Raw genomic sequence first — 25,737 nt, 5'->3', positions numbered from 1 at the left:
ATTTCATGAGGTACATTCAGTATTGCAATGTTTTCTAATGGTCCAGCCACACACTTCACAACTGTTTCCTAACTATTCCAAGTCAAACTATTCAACTGTAACCAGACAGGCAACAAAAAGAAAGCCAATGCTACGTTATTTCTACACTAATGACATTTGTGTATTATTGGATACGATACTCAGATGAAATGTTAAATATGTTTTATGTGTCATCTCTTCCTAACTGAAGCCCGTTTGTGTTAACGTTATTTTGTTGGTATATTAATAATTCACCAATACAACTCACATTCAATGGTAAACTATAGTTATTTGGAGTAATAGTTAGTAGTATAGTTAGTTTAAATAGCTGCTACGTTACACTTGGCTCTTTCACTATTGCTAAAAAAGGAACAAACTCCTAACCACTCTTGAGAAACAAAACCTATTCCCAAAAGCAACGAACTTTGGAATAAGAATTAAGTCGACAAATAAAGACCAGCCTTCACTACTCGTTGCAATTCTTTCGGTTAATCCCTCATCAAATGATGTAGGCTAAAGTTTGAAATAATGGCAGTATTCTACTGTACCACTCCCACCGCTCCAATGTGAGTGTGAATAACAATATGTGCGTCTGAATCATAGGCAGACAACTTAATGCTATTGGTTCGCGGAGGGACCTGTACCTGTCAGTGGGAGTGCCCATCGTCGGGATGAAATGTTCCTTCCTCTGATCCAGAGGAGTAGAGTCCGTTGAACAATTCGATTGGGAATAATTTCATCAACATTCCCAGGACTCCCAGCATGCAGCCTATAACGTCGTGGAGCAAGGAGAGAGTGAGCGACTGGCTCAAAGGTAGGCTATAATTGGCGCTGTTTGTGTTTGGCAGGTGAGTTTAATTCGGTTTTCACACAGGTAGCCGTAAATAGAAGCGCCACGAATCCTCTTGGAAGGGTAGGTGGAATGAGGAAGTTAAATTGATAGGGGCCAAGTCTGATTGATAAAGCTGTAATACACAATTAATTGGTATATCATATATGTAGCCTAGCCTGATACTTTTGCCTGCAAAATCGTGTAAATGTTTCTTACAAGCCAGAATGTTTTATATAATTAGGCCGACATTTAAACTTACTCTACCGGTTGTCTGTACGGTTTGTCCTTCAAATGCTTGAAATTTGAGACAAGATATCCACAGGAAGGTATTTTTTTACCTGACCTTTTTAGAGTCGGAACCATATGCCGGTAGCTATATGGTTCGGTTCGCCACCAAGGTAAAATTAGTTTTCTTTTGGAAATTCGATGTCCTCTTGTCAATAACTATTGAACCAGGCATGCCATAACAATGACAATTTTATATTCTGAGGATGGGGAGCAATTGACACCTTTGTCAATTCCTTTTTTTTTTAAGTCTTAAAAAATATATAACAATTCCACACCAAAAAATGTGTAGATTGCTCGCCATCCTCCCCGATTCAGAATATACAATTTTCATGGCATGCTTGGTTTTACAGGCATTAGTGTCAGGTTGTAGACTAAAGCGTGAGTATAGTATGTCACTTTCTACATGTATTGATTATGTGGAACTATTGGAATGTGCTGTATTTTATATTTTTTTTCAAAGCAGCCAAATGGGTCTAAATTACACCAATACTGCAGCCATTATTTTCAGCGAGTAGAAACTTGTCCAGTTACTCAAATGCCTCTGACAGTCTGAGAAACTTCTAGAATCTGTTACACACAACAGTTTAAGCTTGAATTTGTAGATAGTCCCACACACTTTTTTTAGTTTGCTTATAGGCTGTTTTTGTTCATAAGAGCATATTTTCCACATTCAATGATTTAAAAAGGTCTGCACTGAGTTTATACCATTGCAATATGGCAATAATAGCTGAGAAAGAATGGCGCCGAAGGGGATGTCTGCCGTTTTACGGGCTCCTAACCAACTGTGCTATTTTGTGTTTTTTCACATTGTTTGTAACTTTTGTACATAATTTTGCTGCTACTGTCTCTTATGACCGAAAGAGCTTCTGGATATCAGAACAATGATTACTCACCTCGAACTAGACCAATATTTTTTCTTTAATGAGTCCGTCACGAAGGATATGCTGCTTCTCCGAGACCAGGCCCAAATCCCCGGCATTCGCGTGAAGAAAAGACGGAAATACAAGGGGCGATAGGGGTGCCTTGTGAGAATTCGTCAGCGAGAGGGAAAAAACAACTCTAGACCACATTTACTCCACACACAGAGATGCATAGAAAGCTCACCCTCAATTTGGCAAATCTGACCATAATTCTATCCTCCTGCTTACAAGCGAAAACTAAAGCAGGAAGTACCAGTGACTCACTCAATACGGAAGTGGTCAGATTACGCGGAGGCTACGCTACAGGACTGTTATGCTATCACAGACTGGAATATGTTCCGGGATTCATCCAATGGCATTGAGGAGTATACCACCTCAGTCACCAGCATTGTCAATAAGTGCATCGATGACGTCCCCCCCACAGTGACCGTAAATATATATCCCAACCAGAAGCCATGGATTACAGGCAACATCCGCACCAAGCTAAAGGCTAGAGCTGCCGCTTTCAAGGAGGCAGGACAATAATCTGGACACTTATAAGAAATCCCGCTATGCCCTCAGATGAACCATCAAACAGGCAAAGTGTCAATACAGGACTAAGATGGAATCATACTACACCGGCTCCGACGTTCGTCGGATGTGGCAAGGCTTGCAAACTATTACGGACTACAAAGGGAAACCCAGCCGCGAGCTGCCCAGTGACGCGAGCCTACCAGACCAGCTAAATGCCTTTTATGCTCGCTTCGAGGCAAGCAACACTGAAGCATGTATGAGAGCACCAGCTGTTCCAGACGACTGTGTAATCATGTTTTCTGTAGCCGATGTGAGCAAGACCTTTAAACAGGTCAATATTCACAAGGCCGCGGGGCCAGACGGATTACCAGGACGTGTACTCAAAGCATGCACGGACCAACTGGCAAGGGTCTAACACTGACATTTTCAACCTCTCCCTGACTGAGTCTGTAATACATACATGTTTCAAGCAGACCACCATAGTCCCTCTGCCCAAGAAAGCGTAGGTAACCTGCCATTAAGTGCTTTGAAAAGCTGGTCAAGGCTCACATCAACACCATCAGCCGAGAAACCCTAGACCAACTCCAATTTGCATACCGCCCCAACAGATCCACAGATGACGCAGTCTCAATCGCACTCCACACTGCCCATTCCCACCAGGACAAAAGAAACACCGATGTGAGAATGCTATTCATTGACTACAGCTCAGCATTCAACACCATAGTGGACACAAAGCACATCACTAACCTAAGGACCCTGGGCCTAAACGCCTCCCTCAGCAACTGGATCCTGAACTTCCTGACAGGCCACCCCCAGGTGGTAAGGGTAGGCAACAACACATCTGCCATGCTGATCCTCAACATGGGGGCCCCTCAGGGTACGTGCTTAGTCCACTCCTGTACTCCCTGTTCACCCACGACTGCGTTGCCAAGCATGACTTCAACATCATCATTAAGTTTGCTGACGACACAACAGTGGTAGGCTTGATCACCGACAACAATGAGACAGCCTATAGGGAGGAGGTCAGAGACCTGGCAGTGTGGCGCCAGGGCAACAACCTCTCCCTCAACGTGAGCAATACAAAGGGGATGATTGTGAACTACAGGAAAAGGATTTCCGAACAGGTCCCCTTTCACATCGATGGGGCTGTAGTGGAGTAAGTCAAGAGTTCCATGTTCCTTGGTGTCCACATCACCAACAAACTATCATGGTCCAAACACACCAAGCACCAAGACAGTTGTGAAGAGGGCACGACAATGCCTTTTCCCCCTCAGGAGACTGAAAATATTAGGCATGGGTCCCCGGATCCTCAAAAGGTTCTACAGCTGCACCATCAAGAGCATCCTTACCAGTTGCATCACCGCCTGGTATGGCAACTGCTCGGCATCTAACCATAAGGCACAACAGAGGGTAGTGCGTAAGGCCCAGTACATCACTGGCCAAGTCTAGGTCCAATAGGCTCCTTAACAGCTTCTGGAAACAGAAGATACTCTACAGGAAGGACGGAATCCATCCCAATCATCTTGGCTCCTGGACTCTGTCTACGCATTTCAAGGCAGCGGTGAAACAATGACTTATCAATCACCCAAGACCAGCTCTGCTAATCCCTACCATTCTGACAGAGTCGTCATAATGCTTCATTACATGTTCATTATCCCAGGGGCTTTGATAGACACAATGTAAATAACTTAATGTATGTCCCCCTAATTGTCCTGAATACCTTTGTTAATCCTACAGCTATTGTATGCAGTAATCATGAGCCTATGAACCAGAGTTACACTGTTAGCACTGAGACGGTGTGCCCTAGTAGGAAGACCACTTTGTGCAGCTCACCCTGCACTATCAAGTCTACTTCTGATAAGCTTCCCAGTAAAGCATTTAAAAAAATTAAGCAACCCAGAAAAGTGCTAAAAATAGCCCATATTAACATATACAGCCTGAGAAACAAGGTCCATGAAGTCAATAACTTGCTTGTAACAGATGACATTACTAGAAAGTGTGTGCCCTCAGGCCTGGAGGGAAGCTAAAGTCATTCTGCTACCCAAGTATAGTAAAGCCCCCTTTACTGGCTCAAATAGCTGACCAATCAGCTTGTTACCAACCCTTAGTAAACTTCTGGAAAAAATTGTGTTTGACCAGGTATAATGCCATTTCACAGTAAACAAATTGACAACAGATTTTCAGCACACATAGGGAAGGACACTCAACAAGCACAGCACTTATTGGCTGAGAGAAATTGATGATAAAATTATTGTGGGGGCTGTCTTGTTAGACTTCAGTGCAGCTTTTGACATTATTGATCATAGTCTGCTGCTGGAAAAATGTATGTGTTATGGCTTTACACCCCCTGTTATAATGTGGATAAAGAGTTACCTGTCTAAGAACACACCCCACATGGACTACAGCGGTGTCAGCCACCGGCAGCTGTGTTAGAATGGTAGGACGCAGCATTGTAATGTCCTGTACTCGTGCCTCAGGTGAGCACAGGGTTTTTGCCCCGGGAACCAAGATGTTTCTCACCATAGAGCTGCCGATGATGACAGCTGGTGAAATGGTTGGGGATGTCTGGTTGTTCTTTAGCCTTGAGTGGTTTAGAAGACCCTTCGAGAACCGATGAGAGGTGTGGCTTGATGGACCCGAGCCAGCCGTAGAATCCATCATGGCTGATGAAGGGAAAGATCTGAACCCACGGTAGAAGCCACTGGAGAGAGAGTGGGAGACAGAACAGGGGACAAAGTCGCAGGTACCTCTGGATCCAATCTCAAAGCGGAAGTCCTCCGGGATGAAGGCGCCGAAACATCTGGATCCAAGGCAGCGAAGCTGTTTTGAAGACTGTGTCCGGCATGGATTGCCCAGCAGCTTTTGTGAGTTTGCTACTGTTTTTATAAGAGTAGCCATAGTCCGTATTGCCCCGGAATTGAGCAAAATAAACAACTCCTGCAACGTTGAAAACGTTTGTTAGCGACCTCCATTTAAAACTACAGGCTAGCTGGGCTTCTGTGATTCTCTTCTTGACAGGAATTTACTAAGAGTTTGCTATGAGCTACAGTGTATTCGCAAATACAGCACGCACCCCACCTCCCAAAACATGAACAGCCAGTGAAACGGCAAACACACAAGCAACACACCTGAGTCACACACCAGTACGGCAAACGAAGAGAAAGCGGAGAACTTGCTCTGTATGGATCCTGCCTGCTCATACACTACACGAGCAGGAGCTGACCAACTCGCAAGTTGGTGCTGTAGAAACGAGCAGTAAATTGGGGGGCAGTGAGACAAAACACTGGTCAACAAGTTAGTAATTGATTTAATAACGAGGCATCATCTCCTCTGTGATTGGAAATTATTACAATGCTGTTGCCATGATGATAACGGTAAAGATACAGATAATGACCATGACAATGCTGTTGTGATGAGATTAACATGATGATACGGTAAGAAATTAGGATGATGGGTATCACTTTATTTGAGGGTGTATAAGGATTGTTGGTTAAATAAACATCTAGCCCAGTGTTTTCCTGGTCCTAGCCTGATGACTCACAGTAAATGATTCCGCTGCACTGTCGTTCACTACATACTTTAGTCTGAGACTTCCATCATTTAAGTTGTTTGTGGTGATGAGGGGCACAAGTGACGTTCTGGCCCAACCCATCGGTTTCTAGACCAATCAGACGGCCCCGAATGTGTTAGCATTCGGTGAAGGGTCAGGGAGGTACTCCGCTCAAGACTCATTGCAGAGAAGAAACGAATGTCCGTGGGCGTGGGGTAACATTTGGTTGCCAGGAGACTGGGGACCCAGAAGGATGCATATGTTTGCTTTTGCCCTGTAGGTTTGATGATTAGATGATGATAAGTTGAATCAAGTGTGTTCGTGGAAGGACAAAAACAATAATGTCCACTAAGGTAACTGCACATTTGTCAGAAAATGTTAATAAAAGCTTGAAAAAAAATCTGTTTATCCATGTGTGGTCTCTCTCTCCAGGTCTGGATGCCCCTCTTCAGCAGTACCCCTTCAAAGAGTGGCAGGTGACGGGGTTGGACCTGCTGCAGCTCTCCTCCCAGGACCTGGAGCGACTGGGCGTTCACAAGATCAGCCACCAGGAGCTCATCCTGGAGGCTGTGGAGAAGCTCTGCTCCCTGGTGAGACCCGGGCTGCTGCTCCCTGGGGGCTGGAGTGCTCATTGATTGATACAAGGCCCAAGGTTTTATTTTATTCATTTAAAAAAAAAATCCTGGTTGGAAGATTTCTGGAATAAACAGGGAATCCCAAATCCTTCTACCAGGATTTCTGGAATAAACAGGGAATCCTAAATCCTTCTACCAGGATTTCTGGAATAAACAGGGAATCCCAAATCCTTCTACCAGGATTTCTGGAATAAACAGGGAATCCCAAATCCTTCTACCAGGATTTCTGGAATAAACAGGGAATCTCAAATCCTTCTACCAGGATTTCTGGAATAAACAGGGAATCCCAAATCCTTCTAACAGGATTTCTGGAAAATGTAGGAATTTGGTGGAAAGTTACCGTCATTTTTGGTTGATAAATACAATTTGATTTGTCACAACTGGTGTAGACTTTACCGTGAAATGCTTGCTTATGAGCCCTTCCCAATGATGCAGTTTAAAAATATAACACACAATAATGGATTTGTATACAGGGAGTACCAGTACCAGATCAATGTACAGAGGTACCAGGTATTTGAGGTAGGTCTGTACATGAAGGCAGGGTAAAGTGGCTAGACATCAGGATAGATAGTAACAAGGTATTTGAGGTAGATATGTACATGAAGGCAGGGTAAAGTGGCTAGACATCAGGATAGATAATAACAAGGTATTTGAGGTAGAGCTGTACATGAAGGCAGGGTAAAGTGGCTAGACATCAGGATAGATAATAATAAGGTATTTGAGGTAGAGCTGTACATGAAGGCAGGGTAAAGTGACTAGGCATCAGGATAGATAATAATAAGGTATTTGAGGTAGAGCTGTACATGAAGGCAGGGTAAAGTGACTAGGCATCAGGATAGATAATAATAAGGTATTTGAGGTAGATATGTACATGAAGGCAGGGTAAAGTGACTAGGCATCAGGATAGATAATAACAAGGTATTTGAGGTAGATCTGTACATGAAGGCAGGGTAAAGTGGCTAGACATCAGGATAGATAATAATAAGGTATTAGAGGTAGATATGTACATGAAGGCAGGGTAAAGTGACTAGGCATCAGGATAGATAATAATAAGGTATTTGAGGTAGAGCTGTACATGAAGGCAGGGTAAAGTGGCTAGACATCAGGATAGATAATAACAAGGTATTTGAGGTAGGTCTGTACATGAAGGCAGGGTAAAGTGGCTAGACATCAGGATAGATAATAATAAGGTATTTGAGGTAGGTCTGTACATGAAGGCAGGGTAAAGTGGCTAGACATCAGGATAGATAATAATAAGGTATTTGAGGTAGATATGTACATGAAGGCAGGGTAAAGTGGCTAGACATCAGGATAGATAATAACAAGGTATTTGAGGTAGATATGTACATGAAGGCAGGGTAAAGTGGCTAGACATCAGGATAGATAGTAACAAGGTATTTGAGGTAGAGCTGTACATGAAGGCAGGGTAAAGTGGCTAGACATCAGGATAGATAGTAACAAGGTATTTGAGGTAGAGCTGTACATGAAGGCAGGGTAAAGTGGCTAGGCATCAGGATAGATAATAACAAGGTATTTGAGGTAGAGCTGTACATGAAGGCAGGGTAAAGTGGCTAGACATCAGGATAGATAATAACAAGGTATTTGAGGTAGAGCTGTACATGAAGGCAGGGTAAAGTGGCTAGGCATCAGGATAGATAATAATAAGGTATTTGAGGTAGATCTGTACATGAAGGCAGGGTAAAGTGGCTAGGCATCAGGATAGATAATAACAAGGTATTTGAGGTAGATATGTACATGAAGGCAGGGTAAAGTGACTAGGCATCAGGATAGATAATAACAAGGTATTTGAGGTAGATATGTACATGAAGGCAGGGTAAAGTGACTAGGCATCAGGATAGATAATAATAAGGTATTTGAGGTAGATATGTACATGAAGGCAGGGTAAAGTGGCTAGACATCAGGATAGATAATAACAAGGTATTTGAGGTAGATATGTACATGAAGGCAGGGTAAAGTGACTAGGCATCAGGATAGATACGAGTAAAATAAAGAACAAAGTAGTAGTAGCAGCAGCAAATAATGAGTGTGTGTGTTTTGTGATGTGTCGTTGTGTGTGTGGGTGTGTGTGTGTGTGTGTGTGTGGTCAGTGCAGATAGTTTGGGTATCATTAATTGACTATTTAGCAGTCTTATGGCTTGGGGGTAGAAGCTGCCTCGGAACCTGTTGGTCCGAGAGCCGACGTTTTGGTACTGTTTCCCGGACAGTAGCAGAGTGAACAGTTTATGGCTTGGTGGTTGGAGTCTTTGGAAATTCTTCGTGCTATTCTCTGATACCGGCTGATTTAGAGGTCCTGGATGGCAGGGATGTACATGGTCTGTCCGCACCACCCTCTGTATCTGACAAGGGTGGTGCATTCGCCATACCAAGCAGTGATGCAGCCAGTCAAGAGGCTTTCTATTGCAGCTGTAGAACTTTTTGAGGATCCGAGGACCCATGACAAATCTTTTCAGTCACCTGAGGGGGAAAGGTGTTGTTGTGCCGTCTTCATGACTTCATGACTCTTTCTCCTATAGTCCACAATCAGCTCCTTGGTCTTACTGACGTTGAGGGAGAGGTTGTTGTTGTCCTGGCAACACACTGCTAAGTCTCTGACCTCCTTCCTGTAGGCTGACTCATCAGTGACGGTAACCACCGCTGTGTCGTCAGCAAACTTGTTGATGGTGTTGGAGTCGTGGGTGAACAGGGAGTACAGGAGGGGACTAAGTACACACCCCTGAGGGGCCCACGTGTTGAGAGTCAACGTGGCGGAGGTTGTTGCCTAACCTCATCACCTTGGGCCGGCCCGTCAGGAAGTCCAGGATCTAGTTGCAGAGGGAGGGGTTCAGTCACAGGGTCCCTAGCTTGGAGGGGACTATGGTGTTGAACGCTGAGCTGTAGTCTATGAATAGCCTTTTCACATAGTTATTTCCCCTCTTGTCTAGGTGGGAGAGGGCAGTGTGAAGTGCATTTGAGATTGTGTCATCTGTGGATCTGTTGGGGCGATATCCGAATTGGAGTTGGTCTAGGGTGTCTGTGTAAAGCTCTTTTTCATTTCGTTTCGGGCTAAATAAATGTAGCTGTTTCAGAAACACAGATCTGGGTCTGTACCAGCCTAAACAAGTGACTGCTTCTATTCTAACCTTTTCAAGTCCCCCTCTGACATTCATCAACTGCCATTTACAGATTACAGCAGAGGGTTGAGTTATTAAGTTCAGGCTTCATCTGGTGTTTTATTGTTTTCACTTTGCCTGCAGAGAGGTGTGTGTGTGTGTGTGTGTGTGTGTGCGCACACGCACGCGCTTCATCTACAACCAAAGGCTAACACAAAAGAAGCTAGTGGTAATTCTTCTCATATGCAAGTTACAGTGTGGGGAACGTTTGTTGTCACTGGCTAACAGGCTCCTCCTCTTCTCTCCAATTTCCCATGTCTTCCATTCTCACTCTAAGTTTTCCCCTAATTAAATTGTCTCTGCTCTCCTCCCTCCATCCATTGCTTTTTCTCAACACAAACTTTCTGTGGACTCAGTCTCAGGTCACTAATGGAAACAGAGGACACATTTCTGTGTTTCACCGCTTCCAAGTTTCAACGTGCTTTGTTTCCCCTGGGAGGATTAATTTAGTCGAAGGGACGGTGCCAGGGCCTGTGGGTTTGAGTGGCGTAACCGCGGATGCCAGGCCGGGGCTAAGCCGTTGATCTGATTGTAATGGTCTGCTTTAAAAATAACTGAATAACAAGGGGGTTTCTGCCCTTCATGATTTAATGAGGTTGTCTCAGAGTAGGAGTGCTGATCTAGGATCATGTCACCCCCCTGTCCATGTAATGCTATTCATTATGTTCTAAAAGGCAAAGCTGATCCTTGATCAGCACTCCAACTCATTATGAATACAGACCTTGGTCTTTCCTATGGTCTGAATGGCCCCAGCAGCATGTAGTGACTAAAGGTCTGATCGGGTGCAGGGTGCTATTAACTGTAATACTGTAATGGTTTATGGTAAGCTTTCCGGAGGGAAATGTTATGAACTACAAAGGACTCATATTGAGATTTGTAGCTGCTGTGTGTGTGTGTATTGTCCATCTTCGTTTCTGTGTGTGTGTACTGTCCATCTTCATGTGTGTGTGTCCATGTAAGGAGATTTTTATCTCTGAGGTGTACATCCTTGTGTGTGTGTGTACTGTCCGTCTTCGTGTGTGTGTGTCCGTGTGAGTGTATGGGGCTTTTTATCTCTGGAGTGTACATCCTTGAGTGTGTGCCGTCATAGGGCTCCCGAGTGGCACAGCGGTCTAAGACACTGCATCTCAGTGCAAGAGGCGTCACTGCAGTACCTGGTTCGAATCCAGGCTGTATCACATCCGGTCGTCATTGGGAGTCCCATAGTGCAGGGAGCACAATTGTCCCAGCGTCGTCCGCGTTTGGCTGGTGTAGACCGTCATTGTAAATAAGAATTTGTTCTTAACTGACTTGCCTCGTTAAATAAATAAAATAGGAACTGGTCAGACACCCATAATTACCATCTACTGTATTGAAATATACTGCTCAAAAAAATAAAGGGAACACTTAAACAACACATCCTAAATCTGAATGAAATAAATAACCTTATTAAATACTTTTTTCTTTACATAGTTGAATGTGCTGACAACAAAATCACACAAAAATAATCAATGGAAATCCAATTTATCAACCCATGGAGGTCTGGATTTGGAGTCACACTCAAAATTAAAGTGGAAAACCACACTACAGGCTGATCCAACTTTGATGTAATGTCCTTAAAACAAGTCAAAATGAGGCTCAGTAGTGTGTGTGGCCTCCACGTGCCTGTATGACCTCCCTACAACGCCTGGGCATGCTTCTGATGAGGTGGCGGATGGTCTCCTGAGGGATCTCCTCCCAGACCTGGACTAAAGCATCCGCCAACTCCTGGACAGTCTGTGGTGCAACGTGGCGTTGGTGGATGGAGCGAGACATTATGTCCCAGATGTGCTCAATTGGATTCAGGTCTGGGGAACGGGCGGACCAGTCCATAGCATCAATGCCTTCCTCTTGCAGGAACTGCTGACACACTCCAGCCACATGAAGTCTAGCATTGTCTTGCATTAGGAGGAACCCAGGGCCAACCGCACCAGCATATGGTCTCACAAGGGGTCTGAGGATCTCATCTCGGTACCTAATGGCAGTCAGGCTACCTCTGGCGAGCACATGGAGGGCTGTGCGGCCCCCCAAAGAAATGCCACCCCACACCATGACTGACCCACCGCCAAACCGGTCATGCTGGAGGATGTTGCAGGCAGCAGAACATTCTCCACGGTGTCTCCAGACTGTCACGTCTGTCACGTGCTCAGTGTGAACCTGCTTTCATCTGTGAAGAGCACAGGGCGCCAGTGGCGAATTTGCCAATCTTGGTGTTCTCTGGCAAATGCCAAACGTCCTGCACGGTGTTGGGCTGTAAGCACAACCCCCACCTGTGGACGTCGGGCCCTCATACCACCCTCATGGAGTCTGTTTCTGACCGTTTGAGCAGACACATGCACATTTGTGGCCTGCTGGAGGTCATTTTGCAGGGCTCTGGCAGTGCTTCTCCTGCTCCTCCTTGCACAAAGGCGGAGGTAGCCGTCCTGCTGCTGGGTTGTTGCCCTCCTACGGCCTCCTACACGTCTCCTGATGTACTGGCCTGTCTCCTGGTAGCGCCTCCATGCTCTGGACACTACGCTGACAGACACAGCAAACCTTCTTGCCACAGCTCACATTGATGTGCCATCCTGGATGAGCTGCACTACCTGAGCCAGGTAGTGCAGTCTCATGCTACCACTAGAGTGAAAGCACCGCCAGCATTCAAAAGTGACCAAAACATCAGCCAGGAAGCATAGGAACTGAGAAGTGGTCTGTGGTCCCCACCTGCAGAACCACTCCTTTATTGGGGTTGTCTTGCTAATTGCCTATAATTTCCACCTGTTGTCTATTCCATTTGCACAACAGCATGTGAACTTTATTGTCAATCAGTGTTGCTTCCTAAGTGGACAGTTTGATTTCACAGAAGTGTGATTGACTTGGAGTTACATTGTGTTGTTTAAGTGTTCCCTTTATTTTTTTGAGCAGTGTATATAAATACAAATATCCATAAAACATTTTGTCATGGTTGATTGTTCTCCGTGGGTCATGTGACCATTTCCTTAATCACAGAGCTATACAACACGCATGACCATAAGTGTGTGTGTGTGTGTGTGTGTGTGTGTGTGTGTGTGTGTGTGTGTGTGTGTGTGTGTGTGCAGACAAATTACCAGCTCCTTGAAATTGTGAAAAGACACTCAGAATGGACCTGTAATGACTGTCCATTAAAGTATGAGGCCATCTACCGTCTATTCTTCTTCCCCAGATAGTATTTTTCTTGTACGATATATATATATATATATATATATATATATATATATATATATATATATATATATATATATATATATACACACACACTAGGGATGAAACGCTTCACAAAACTCACGGTATGATATGGTACGGTTTCAATACATCAACAAAATAAATGCCTGAGAAATATGTCATTTGTATTTAGATTTTCCATTTATTATAATAGTAAACATGGGTAGCTTGAATTCCCAAGAGCATATGGAAACAAACAGACAACAAAAAACAGCAGTGCCTGCCTTTATAACAGGAAATAAAAGTCCAGCAGCATATATCAACATTAAGTCACATAGCAGTGCCTTGAACAAAATAGGACCACTTCAGACTGGTTACTTGAAAAAAAAAAAAAACATTTTTATCAGATTTTCAAGTTTTTCTTTAAGCAGATTAGTCTATTCACATGATCTGCAGTCAGCACTGATGGGCTTGCTGTGACAATGTCAGCCGCTGTGGAGAATTCTCTCTCGCTAGGGACAGAGGTCCCAGGCACAGCCAGGTAGCGCCTTGTTAACATGGCAACATGAGGGTATATTAACTCTTTGGTCTTCCACCATGTAAGTGGATCAGCATCCAGGGGAATACAGTCCACCTCCTTGTATGAGGTCACCACCTCCTCTATGACCTTGACCTTTGACTTGTATCTCTGCTCCTGGGTCGTGAACAACTCCCCAAAAAGCTCAGCCATGGCAGACTTATTTTCTGGAGGAGAACCCCTGTCGTCTCTGTAGAGGGGTTGGCTCCTGTGGTATCTGTGGCTTGACCCTGCAGAATTAAACTAGATGAAAATTACTCTCTCTGAAGTGGCTTTAAAAAATATGATTTGTTGTTAGAAATATATATTAGGCACTAACTATTATGACAATTTACAATTATTTCTTTATAATTCATTGTTAAATCACTAATTAATAAAATAATAAATGTCACATTAACAAAATAAATACAATACCTGTTGTATATTGGTCACAATCTCTGCTGTGAGTTCATTGTAGACTCAGACGAGCAGCAGCATGAGCAGCATGCAGGTGCAGCAGCATGCAGGTGCAGCAGGGACTTGAGCCAGGGGTCCATGTCTAGGCTCCAGGTTAACTCTGATGGCAGTCTTGACATCCCTTACTGCGGGTTCATCTTCATCAGATGCCACCAATGATTTCAGGATCATTGATTTTCATAGGCAGGACCATGGAAACTGATGGAATGCTCTGTGTTGTGACTGTTTTGAGAGGTTTGCACACTTTGACAACTTCCTCTGCTAGTCTTATGTCATTTTCAGAGAAAGTCACTATCTTTGACATTCTTCCTCACAGCTTGATCAGTCAGTGTAGAATACACCGCAACTTTCTGCTCAAGGTATCTCTCAACAATGTCATGGCTTGAATTCCATCCTGTCGGGACATCTTGGATTAGTTTGTGGTTTGGCAGCTCCAGCATCTCCTGTTTTGGCTTGAAAACATGTGCAGCACTTGTGTTTTTATGAAAGACGGATACCACCTTCCTGATCTTTGCTAGGAGTTGAGAGATTGGATTCACTGACATTGCTTTATGAGATGTAGATTAATAACGTGAGCAAAGCATCCTATCTGTGGCCCCAATCCAGCTAGTGCAACTGTATTTACAATATTTCTCGCATCGTCAGTGGTTACAGGAATCGTTACATTATCCCTCTCCAACTTCCACACTGCACCTACATCCCTTAGCTCTTCCCCCACGTTTACACTGGTGTGACTACTCTCAAGGGGACGTGTTTGAAGGACATGGCTTTCTATCTCCCACTCTGCCGTAATGAAATGAGGCGTTACAGTAAGGTAACTCTCTGTAGCTCTAGACGTTAGAGCAACACACCGCGTTTCTGACAACTCGCTCTCAAGTTGTTCTTTAGTTATTTTGTATAAGGCAGGTATTAATGTCTGGGCAAAATGTGTACGGGGAAGGAATAGTGAGGCGCGACTAGACCACTTGAAACATGTTTCTGAACCCCGTATTCTCCACCACAGAGAAGGGTCTCATATCTGCCGCTATATATTTAGCTGTCGCTGCGTTGATTTGTTCATCCCTACGGGAGTCTGCCGCAGGTTGATGCCTGAAGGCTGGGGGGAGAAGTGGTTGCCGATTGGCTGCTGATTAATTTTTTCGCCTAGTCCCACCGGTTGGCACTTTGGGGTGATGTCGGCCTAAATGAGTAGTCATGTTACTCGTATTGCCACTCGAATAGGCTATCGGCGGTGAACAGAGCCCACATGTTGTAGAAGTTTTATCCACCACTCGTTGGCAATCCCCGTTATAATTTACAGGGAAACTGAAATGTTCCCAGACTGCAGACCTGAATGAAACTGGGGCGTCTTCTCGTTCTGGCTTGCCATGTTGCTCCTTTGCATTTCGCTAACTGCTAATTCCTTCGTGAATTAATTGCTGCTACGATGCTCTCTCAGCTCTGTTCTCTCTGGATTGAAATAACTAATGAGCGGAGCTGCATACAGCTACGATACAAAACTTTTTTTTTAAAGACAACTTTATTTCTATGTGGATATTTTTCCCACGTTAATTTATACGCCATTGGTTTATGCAATATATTTTTTTACAATGAAATATACATATTTTCCTAGCTATAATATATGATGAATGTATTGTTCGGTTCGCAGTGCGTGCCGAACCCGTGGACCGTTTACCGAACGGTTCGATACGAACACACGTACCGTTTCACCCCTAATATACACAGTACCAGTCAAACGTTTGGACACACCTACTCATTCAATAGTTTTTCTTAATTTTGACGATTTTCTACATTGTAGAATAATGGTGAGACATCAAAACTATGAAATAACACATATGGAATCATGTTTTAACCAAAAAAGTGTTGAAAAATCTCAAATATATTTTAGATTTTTCAAAGTAGCCACCTTTTGCCTTGATGACAGCTTTGCACACTCTTGTCATTCTCTCAACCAGCTTCATGAGGAATGCTTTTCCAACAGTCTTCACAAATGCTAAGCACTTGTTGGCTGCTTTTCCTTAATTTTGCGGTCCAACTCATCCCAAACCATCTCAATTGGGTTGAGGTTGGGTTATTGTGGAGGTCAGGTCTTCTGATGCAGCACTCCATCACTCTCCTTGGTCAAATAGCCCTTACACAGTCTGGAGGTGTGTTTTGGGTCATTGTCCTGTTGAGAAACAAATGATAGTCCCACTTAAGCACAAACCAGATGGGATGGAGTATCGCTGCATTATGCTGTGGTAGCCATGCTGGTTAAGTGTGCCTTGAATTATAAATGAATCACTGACACAGTGATTTGGTTCCCACAGTGGCATCAGCAAAGCACCATCACACCACCTCCTCCATGCTTCACGGTGGGAACCACACATGCGTAGATCATCCTTTCACCTACTCTAGGTCTCACAAAGGCACGGTGGTTGGAACCCAACATCTCAAATTTGGACTCATCAGACCAAAGGACAGATTTCCACCAGTCTAATGTCCATTGCTTGTGTTTCTTGGCCCAAGCAAGTCTCTTCTTATTATTGGTGTCCTTCAGTAGTGGTTTCTTTGCAGCAATTCAACCATTAAGGACTGATTCACGCAGTCTCCTCTGAACAGTTGCTGTTGAGATGTGTCTGTTACTTGAACTCTGAAGCATTTATTTGGGTTGCAATCTGAGGTGCAGTTAACTCTAATGAACTTATCCTCTGCAGCAGAGGTAACTCTGGGTCTTCCTTTCCTGTGGCGGTCCTCATGAGAGCCAGTTTCATCATAGCGCTTAATGGTTTTTGCATTGCACCTGCACTTGAAACTTTAAAAGTTCTTGACATTTTCTGGATCGACTGACATTCATGTGTTAAACTAATGATGGACTGTCATTTCTCTTTGCTTATTTGAGCTGTTCTTGCCATAATATGGACTTGGTATTTTACCAAATAGGGCTATCTTCTGTATACCAACCCTACCTTGTCATAACACAACTGATTGGCTCAAATGCATTAAGAAGGAAAGAAATTCCACAAATTAACTTTTAACAAGGCACACCTGTTAATGGAAATGCATTCCTGGTGACTACCTCATGAAGCTGGTTGAGAGAATGCCAAGAGTGTGCAAAGCTGTCATCAAGGAAAAGGGTGGCAACTTTGAAGAATCTCAAATATGAAATATATTTTTATTTAACACTTTTTTGGTTACTACATGATTCCATGTGTGTTTATTTCATAGTTTTGATGTCTTCACTATTATTCTACAGTGTAGAAAATAGTAAAATAAAGAAACTCTTGAATGAGTAGGTGTGTCCATTCTTTTGACTGGTACTCTGTGTGTGTGTGTGTGCGCTTCATCTACAACCAAAGGCTAACACAAAAGAAGCTAGTGATAATACTTCTCATATGCAAACTACTGTGTGGGGAATGTTTGTTGTCACTGGCTAGCAGCTCTTTTGTCATTTGTATGTACTGTTGAAGTCGAAGTTTACGTACACTTAGGTTGGAGTCATTAAAGCTTGTTTTTCAACCACTCCACAAATTTCTTGTTAACAAACTATAGTTTTGGCAAGTCGGTTAGGACATCTACTTTGTGCATGACACAAGTAATTTTTCCAACAATTCTTTACAGACAGATTATTCCACTTATAAATCACTGTATCGCAATTCCAGTTCTACAATTCCAGGTAAATATAATTTAAAAAAAAATAGGCTAGCTTACCTATCAAATAGCATTCCTTCAAGATTGGGCTGATTTCCAAAATATTTTATATAGACATTTCTTGATATGAAACTTTTAAGTAAAATATCTACATTGTTCAGTCCAAAATTGCGTTTTAGCTCTGTCATGAAAATAGATTTATTTTCTATTACCAAGTCATTTACAGTTTCCATGTCTTTTAGTTTTCCATGAAGACCAATTTTTATCAGTGAGTTCTGAAAAGGGTTGTGTTTTTAGTGAGTGATATTGGTTCTTGTAGACCACTTTTCATTTTCTTCCATATTGTTATAGTGTTTTTAACTATACTGTTGTTAATGTTCTTAGCTTTATCCTTTGAAGACAGACACGTGAAAAGATTCTGGGGATGAGCATGTTCATCTTTAATATGTTCCCATTGTTCCTCTTTTTAGTGCATTTATCTATGTGTCGCAAGTAAAAGCCCTGGGTGGTGAGTTGATACAACTTCCAGTATGGAAGGTTAAAACCACCCTCAGACTTAAGAAGATGTAAAACTTTCCTGTTTATTCTATAATTTTTATTTTCCTGTATAAAGTCCTGTTGTGACCGAGTAGTATATCTTTTTTTAAAGAATGTCCTAGTTGGGGTAATTGGTATTACCGAGAATAAATATAAAAACTTCGGGAGCCATGCCATTCTAAAAAGGTTTATGAACTGGGTGGTTCAAGCCCTGAATTATGATTGGCTGACAGTCGTGGTATACCATGGGTATGACAACACATGTATTTTTTGCTGTTCTAATTATGTTGGTAACCAGTTTATAATAGCAATAAAGCATCCCAGAGGTTTGTGATATATGGCCATTTATACCATGGCTCAGGGCTGTATCAAGGCACAGCCCTTGGCCATGGTATATTGGCCATATACCACACCCCCTCGTACCTTATTGCTTAATTATTCTACCTGTAAGATTTATGGGAATATTGTTCCATTTTAAAAATATCTGCTTTAATATTGTTCAGTAATAGGATAACTTTATCTTTATATATTTGTTGTCCCTTATTAAGCATCCTAAGTATTAGATTTTTGTGGTCCACTTAAAGGATTGCTTTAAATAATGACATTCTTTTTCCTGTTGCCATTTGTTTTTTTACACATTCATTTTGGTATTCATGTTCATTTTATACCCAGATTGGATTTGAACAATGCTTTTTTTGCTTTAATTTGGGCCTCGGTGGATTATAACTAGTTTATACGCTGGGAATAATATTTTGGAAGCAGTGTGTGATATTTTGGCCGCTGTGCAATCTTTCAGAAGCCGTGTGTGCTAGCTGTGCATACGTCTATCTAGGGTTGCAAAGGGTCGGAACATTTCCGTTAAACCCAGGAATTTGGGGAATTTAGCTTAAATTCATCAAAGAAGTTAGTTTATAACGGTGAACCTTTTGTGGGATACACATAAGGCAATTCTAGGTCTTGTGTCATATTTTGGTTAAACTATCCCCAATTCAATGGAATTGCAACCCTCTGCATGCACAGTGCATTCTTCCATCACATGCACAGCTGATTCTCAAGATCTTGCACAGAATGAGATGCTATTGAGCCCACACTACTACACTGTCTGAGCCAAGGACTACATGCTTTCTGGTAAGTTTTGATTACAATACTGGGTGGGGTGAATATATGTTATATGACATAGATCATTTTTTTGTTAACTAGTAAATAGTAGCCTACAGCAAAGTGTGTATAAATAATTTCTAACTTGTAAACAATTTCTGCTAGTTTGTTTTTGCTATCATGTGGGCTTTAGCTACCTTGAGCCTGCTAACTGAGGAATGTTCCATACATTTCATTTTAAAACATTTATCTTACGAAGGAGTTGTTTAATCTAACTGCTTAACTATTTATCTGTACATGGAATTGTATTATTATTATTTTTTTATTTACAATTTTTTTCTAATCTTTACAGAAAATGCCATGGGCACTATCTGATGTGTGGAGACATTTCACTGCAGCTAATGTAGAAGGAAAAGCTGTGTACATGTGCAAATACTGTACCAAATCATATGTAAAGATGCAGAATCATCTGGCCAAGTGCATAAAGTTCCCTCAGCACTCACAACAAGCAACCTCTGACAAAAGTCCCTCTACTTCTTTTCGAGGTGAAAATGATGAATCAGACACCTTATCGATAGCAACAGCTCATGGTCCTCCTGGAATAAGACGTTTTTTTGACTGAATGGAGGAACGTAGTCATATAAATGCTGATGAATGTCTTGCTCAAGCTGTTTATGCAACTGGTTCACCTCTGATGCTCACAGGCAATGTGTATTAGAAGAGATTTCTGAATGTTCTTCGCCCAGCACACACCCCTCCAACCAGACATGCTTTATCTACTCATTTGCTGGATGCAGAGTTCAACAGAGTTCAAGTGAAGGTCAAGCAAATCATAGAGAAAGCATACTATTGCAATCACCTCTGATGGGTGGTAAAATGTTCGTGGGCAAGGAATAATTAACTACATCATCTCCACCCCTCAACCAGTATTCTACAAGAGCACAGACACAAGGGACAACAGACACACCGGTCTGTCTCTACATTGCAGATGAGCTGAAGGCAGTCATCAATGACCTTGGACCACAGAAGGTATTTGCACTGGTGACAGACAATGCTGCGAACATGAAGTCTGCTTGGTCTAAAGTGGAGGATTCCTACCCTCACATCCCACCCATTGGCTGTGCTGCTCATGCATCGAATTTGCTCCTCAAGAACATCATGGCACTGAAAACAATGGATACACTCTACAAGAGAGCCAAGGAAATGGTTAGGTATGTGACGGGTCATCAAGTTATAGCAGCAATCTACCTCACCAAGCAAAGTGAGAAGAATAAGACCACCACATTGAAGCTGCCCAGCAACACCCGTTGGGGTGGTGTTGTCATGATGTTTGACAGTCTCCTGGAGGGAAAGGAGTCTCTCCAAGAAATGGCCATATCACAGTCTGCTGATATGGACAGCCCATAGGAGACTGTCACACAGGAGGATCCTCCTGGATGATGTATTTTGGGAGAGAGTGGTAAGCAGCCTGAAACTCCTGAAACCTATAGCAGTAGCCATTGCACGGATTGAGGGAGACAATGTCATCCTGTCTGATGTTCAGACTCTGCTTGCAGATGTAAGAGAAGAAATCCGTACTGCCCTGCCCTCTTCGCTGTTGCTCCAAGCAGTGCAAACTGAAATGCATCAAAAAGCGTGAAGACTTCTGCCTGAAGCCCATACACGCAACTGCGTACATATTGGACCCCAAGTATGCTGGCAAGAGCATCCTGTCTGGTGCAGAGATCAACAAGGCCTATGATGTCATCACTACTGTGTTTCGCCACCTTGGCCTGGATGAGGGCAAGGTTCTTGGCAGTCTGGCGAAATACACTTCCAAGCAAGGGCTTTGGGATGGAGATGCAATATGGCAGTCGTAACAACATATCTCATCAGCCACCTGGTGGAAGGGACTTTGTGGATCTGAGGCTCTTTCCCTTGTTGCCTCCATCATCTTCCAAATCTCACCAACATCAGTCGCCTCAGAGTGCAACTGGTCCTTGCTTGGGAACACACACACCAAAGCACGCAACAAGCTGACCAATACAAGGGTTGAACAATTGGTGGCCATCCGGGCAAATTTGAGGCTTTTTGAGCCTGACAATGAGCCGTCCTCAACAAGGTTGGAAAGTGACAGTGAAGATGAGGCCTCAGAGTGATGTTCAAGAGGTGGACATAGAGGAGGTCCAGGGAGAAGACATGGAAGCCTGAGAGGAAGACAACCAAAGCTTTAGTTTCAAGACTATCATTTTACAGATGTATGTTGAAAACGTTTTTGGGAGATGCGATGGATCATTGGGCTTCATTCAATATTCCCTTTTGTTGTTCAGTGAAATCATCCCATGTGAAGAGTCAACTCATTTAATTAAAGTTCAATTCGTAAGTAAATTGTTTTTTTAATTTATTTTGGAAGGATTTAATCATTTGCGATTATGTCTACTTATGATCAGGTAAAAGGTTTATGTTTCTGTCTCCATATGATATGGTAAATATACTGCTCAAAAAAATAAAGGGAACACTTAAACAACACATCCTAGATCTGAATGAAAGAAATAATCTTATTAAATGCTTTTGTCTTTCCATAGTTGAATGTGCTGACAACAAAATCACACAAAAATAATCAATGGAAATCCAATATATCAACCCATGGAGGTCTGGATTTGGAGTCACACTCAAAATTAAAGTGGAAAACCACACTACAGGCTGATCCAACTTTGATGTAATGTCCTTAAAACAAGTCAAAATGAGGCTCAGTAGTGTGTGTGGCCTCCACGTGCCTGTATGACCTCCCTACAACGCCTGGGCATGCTCCTGATGAGGTGGCGGATGGTCTCCTGAGGGATCTCCTCCCAGACCTGGACTAAAGCATCCGCCAACTCCTGGACAGTCTGTGGTGCAACGTGGCGTTGGTGGATGGAGCGAGACATGATGTCCCAGATGTGCTCAATTGGATTCAGGTCTGGGGAATGGGCGGGCCAGTCCATAGCATCAATGCCTTCCTCTTGCAGGAACTGCTGACACACCCCAGCCACATGAGGTCTAGCATTGTCTTGCATTAGGAGGAACCCAGGGCCAACCGCACCAGCATATGGTCTCACAAGGGGTCAGAGGATCTCATCTCGTTACCTAATGGCAGTCAGGCTACCTCTGGCGAGCACCCCAAAGAAATGCCACCCCACACCATGACTGACCCACCGCCAAACCGGTCATGATGGAGGATGTTGCAGGCAGCAGAACGTTCTCCACGGCGTCTCCAGACTCTGTCACGTCTGTCACGTGCTCAGTGTGAATCTGCTTTCATCTGTGAAGAGCACAGGGCGCCAGTGGCGAATTTGCCAATTTTGGTGTTCTCTGGCAAATGCCAAACGTCCTGCACGGTGTTGGGTTGTAAGCACAACCCCCACCTATGGACGTCGGGCCCTCATACCACCCTCATGGAGTCTGTTTCTGACCGTTTGAGCAGACACATGCACATTTGTGGCCTGCTGGAGGTCATTTTGCAGGGCTCTGGCAGTGCTTCTCCTACTCCTCCTTGCACAAAGGCGGAGGTAGCGGTCCTGCTGCTGGGTTGTTTCCCTCCTACGGCCTCCTCCACGTCTCCTGATGTACTGGCCTGTCTCCTGGTAGCGCCTCCATGCTCTGGACACTACGCTGACAGACACAGCAAACCTTCTTGCCACAGCTCACATTGATGTGCCATCCTGGATGAGCTGCACTACCTGAGCCAGGTAGTGCAGTCTCATGCTACCACTAGAGTGAAAGCACCGCCAGCATTCAAAAGTGACCAAAACATCAGCCAGGAAGCATAGGAACTGAGAAGTGGTCTGTGGTCCCCACCTGCAGAACCACTCCTTTATTGGGGTTGTCTTGCTAATTGCCTATAATTTCCACCTGTTGTCTATTCCATTTGCACAACAGCATGTGAACTTTATTGTCAATCAGTGTTGCTTCCTAAGTGGACAGTTTGATTTCACAGAAGTGTGATTGACTTGGAGTTACATTGTGTTGTTTAAGTGTTCCCTTTATTTTTTTGAGCAGTGTATATCCAATGCAAAAAACATCTACATTTAAATGGTATTAATATTAATTTACATATATTCCCGTTAATTCCCATATAATCCCGTTAATTCCCACGGAAAATTTCCACCTCCTGAATATTCCCCAAAATGTCATTGGTTGAGTTTTCGTGTGATCATTTATGTAGACAGACACTCCTAATGTCACTGTGCATCATGGCATTATGATAACCTACACAACTAGATCTACTTTTCAATGAGAGATTAGACCCTCCTGTTGACTGTCTTTCAGTTTACTAAACCAGTCAGTCCAGTATTATTCACACTCTTAGTGTCTTATTCATTCTCTCTGTACTGACTCTACAGTCTGGACTCTCTGTCTCTCTGTACTGACTCTACAGTCTGGACTCTCTGTCTCTCTGTACTGACTCTACAGTCTGGACTCTCTGTCTCTCTGTACTGACTCTACAGTCTGGACTCTTTGTCTCTCTGTTCTGACTACAGTCTGGACTCTGTCTCTCTGTACTGACTGTACAGTCTGGACTCTGCCTCTCTGTACTGACTCTACAGTCTGGACTCTGCCTCTCTGTACTGACTCTACAGTCTGGACTCTCAGTCTCTCTGTACTGACTCTACAGTCTGGACTCTCTGTCTCTCTCCCCAGACATACGGCATGGGAGGGGAGACCCTGCGCAGTCTGACAGAGAACCTGTGCGTGGTGGCCCACTCCCTGATCATGGGCATCCAGATCCGCTGGAGGGTAAACACCTATGATGGGCAGAGCGCCACCAAGCTGCCAGCCAGCGTACTGCAGGTGGTGCTGGAGCTCATCACCTCCGCCAAGGGCCTCTTCTCCCTGCTCAACAGGTACATCACACACAGCCCTGTATTACATCACTTTAACAATGATTTAGGCATAGTATCATATAGGCAGGGACATTGGACTGTTAGGCCCTGTGACTAGGATTCAGAGTTTCACCCCTGTCTGGGTGTGTATGCAGTAGTCTGTGATTTCAGTTTATAATAATAATTGATCTGTAATATATTCTCTTAGACAATAGCTTCTTTTTTACATTTATTTAACCTTTTATTTAACTGGGCAAGTCAGTTAAGAACAAATTCTTATTTACAATGACGGCCTACCCCGGCCAAACCCCGACGATGCTGGGACAGTTGTGCGCCGCCCTATGGGACTCCCAATCACGGCCAGGTGTGACGCAGCCTGGATTCGAACCAGGGACCGTAGTGACACCTCTTGTACTGCGATGCAGTGCCTTAGACCGCTGCGCCACTCGGGAGCCCTTATGACCCATGGCTATGATGCTGTACCCTCATAGAGTATGACCCATGGCTATGATGCTGTACCCCCCTCATAGCGTATGACCCATGGCTATGATGCTGTACCCCCCTCATAGCGTATGACCCATGGCTGTGATGCTGTACCCTCATAGCGTATGACCCATGGCTATGATGCTGTACCCTCATAGCGTATGACCCATGGCTATGATGCTGTACCCTCATAGCGTATGACCCATGGCTATGATGCTGTACCCTCATAGCGTATGACCCATGGCTATGATGCTGTACCCTCATAGCGTATGACCCATGGCTTTGATGCTGTACCCTCATAGCGTATGACCCATGGCTTTGATGCTGTACCCTCATAGCGTATGACCCATGGCTTTGATGCTGTACCCCCCTCATAGCGTATGACCCATGGCTATGATGCTGTACCCCCCTCATAGCGTATGACCCATGGCTATGATGCTGTACCCCCCTCATAGCGTATGAACCATGGCTTTGATGCTGTACCCCCCTCATAGCGTATGACCCATGGCTTTGATGCTGTACCCCCCTCATAGCGTATGACCCATGGCTTTGATGCTGTACCCCCCTCATAGCGTATGACCCATGGCTTTGATGCTGTACCCCCTTCATAGCGTATGACCCATGGCTTTGATGCTGTACCCTCATAGCGTATGACCCATGGCTTTGATGCTGTACCCCCCCTCATAGCGTATGACCCATGGCTATGATGCTGTACCCCCCTCATAGCGTATGACCCATGGCTTTGATGCTGTACCCTCATAGCGTATGACCCATGGCTTTGATGCTGTACCCTCATAGCGTATGACCCATGGCTTTGATGCTGTACCCCCCTCATAGCGTATGACCCATGGCTATGATGCTGTACCCCCCTCATAGCGTATGACCCATGGCTATGATGCTGTACCCCCCTCATAGCGTATGACCCATGGCTATGATGCTGTACCCCCCTCATAGCGTATGAACCATGGCTTTGATGCTGTACCCCCCTCAT

The 25,737-nt window shown here is 43.9% G+C and overlaps 1 protein-coding gene across 1 annotated transcript in view; it reads left to right on the top strand.

Moving 5' to 3' along the window:
- Positions 1–651: 651 nt before the first annotated feature.
- The window catches only part of LOC106612959 (connector enhancer of kinase suppressor of ras 1), a 101,173-nt gene continuing 76,087 nt past the window's right edge, over positions 652–25,737 (top strand). The window contains exons 1-3 of the mRNA XM_045714239.2: positions 652–832; positions 6,554–6,711; positions 24,082–24,284. Coding sequence (XP_045570195.1) covers positions 781–832; positions 6,554–6,711; positions 24,082–24,284 — 413 coding nt within the window. The 5' untranslated portion in view covers positions 652–780. The remainder of the gene's footprint in view (positions 833–6,553; positions 6,712–24,081; positions 24,285–25,737) is intronic.

This window comes from Salmo salar, chromosome 01 (genome assembly GCF_965601325.2).
Source record: "Salmo salar chromosome 01, fSalSal1, whole genome shotgun sequence".
Lineage (NCBI taxonomy): Eukaryota > Metazoa > Chordata > Actinopteri > Salmoniformes > Salmonidae > Salmo > Salmo salar.
Note: the sequence above shows the minus strand (reverse complement) of the source record. Positions and strands in the feature narration are given on the sequence as shown.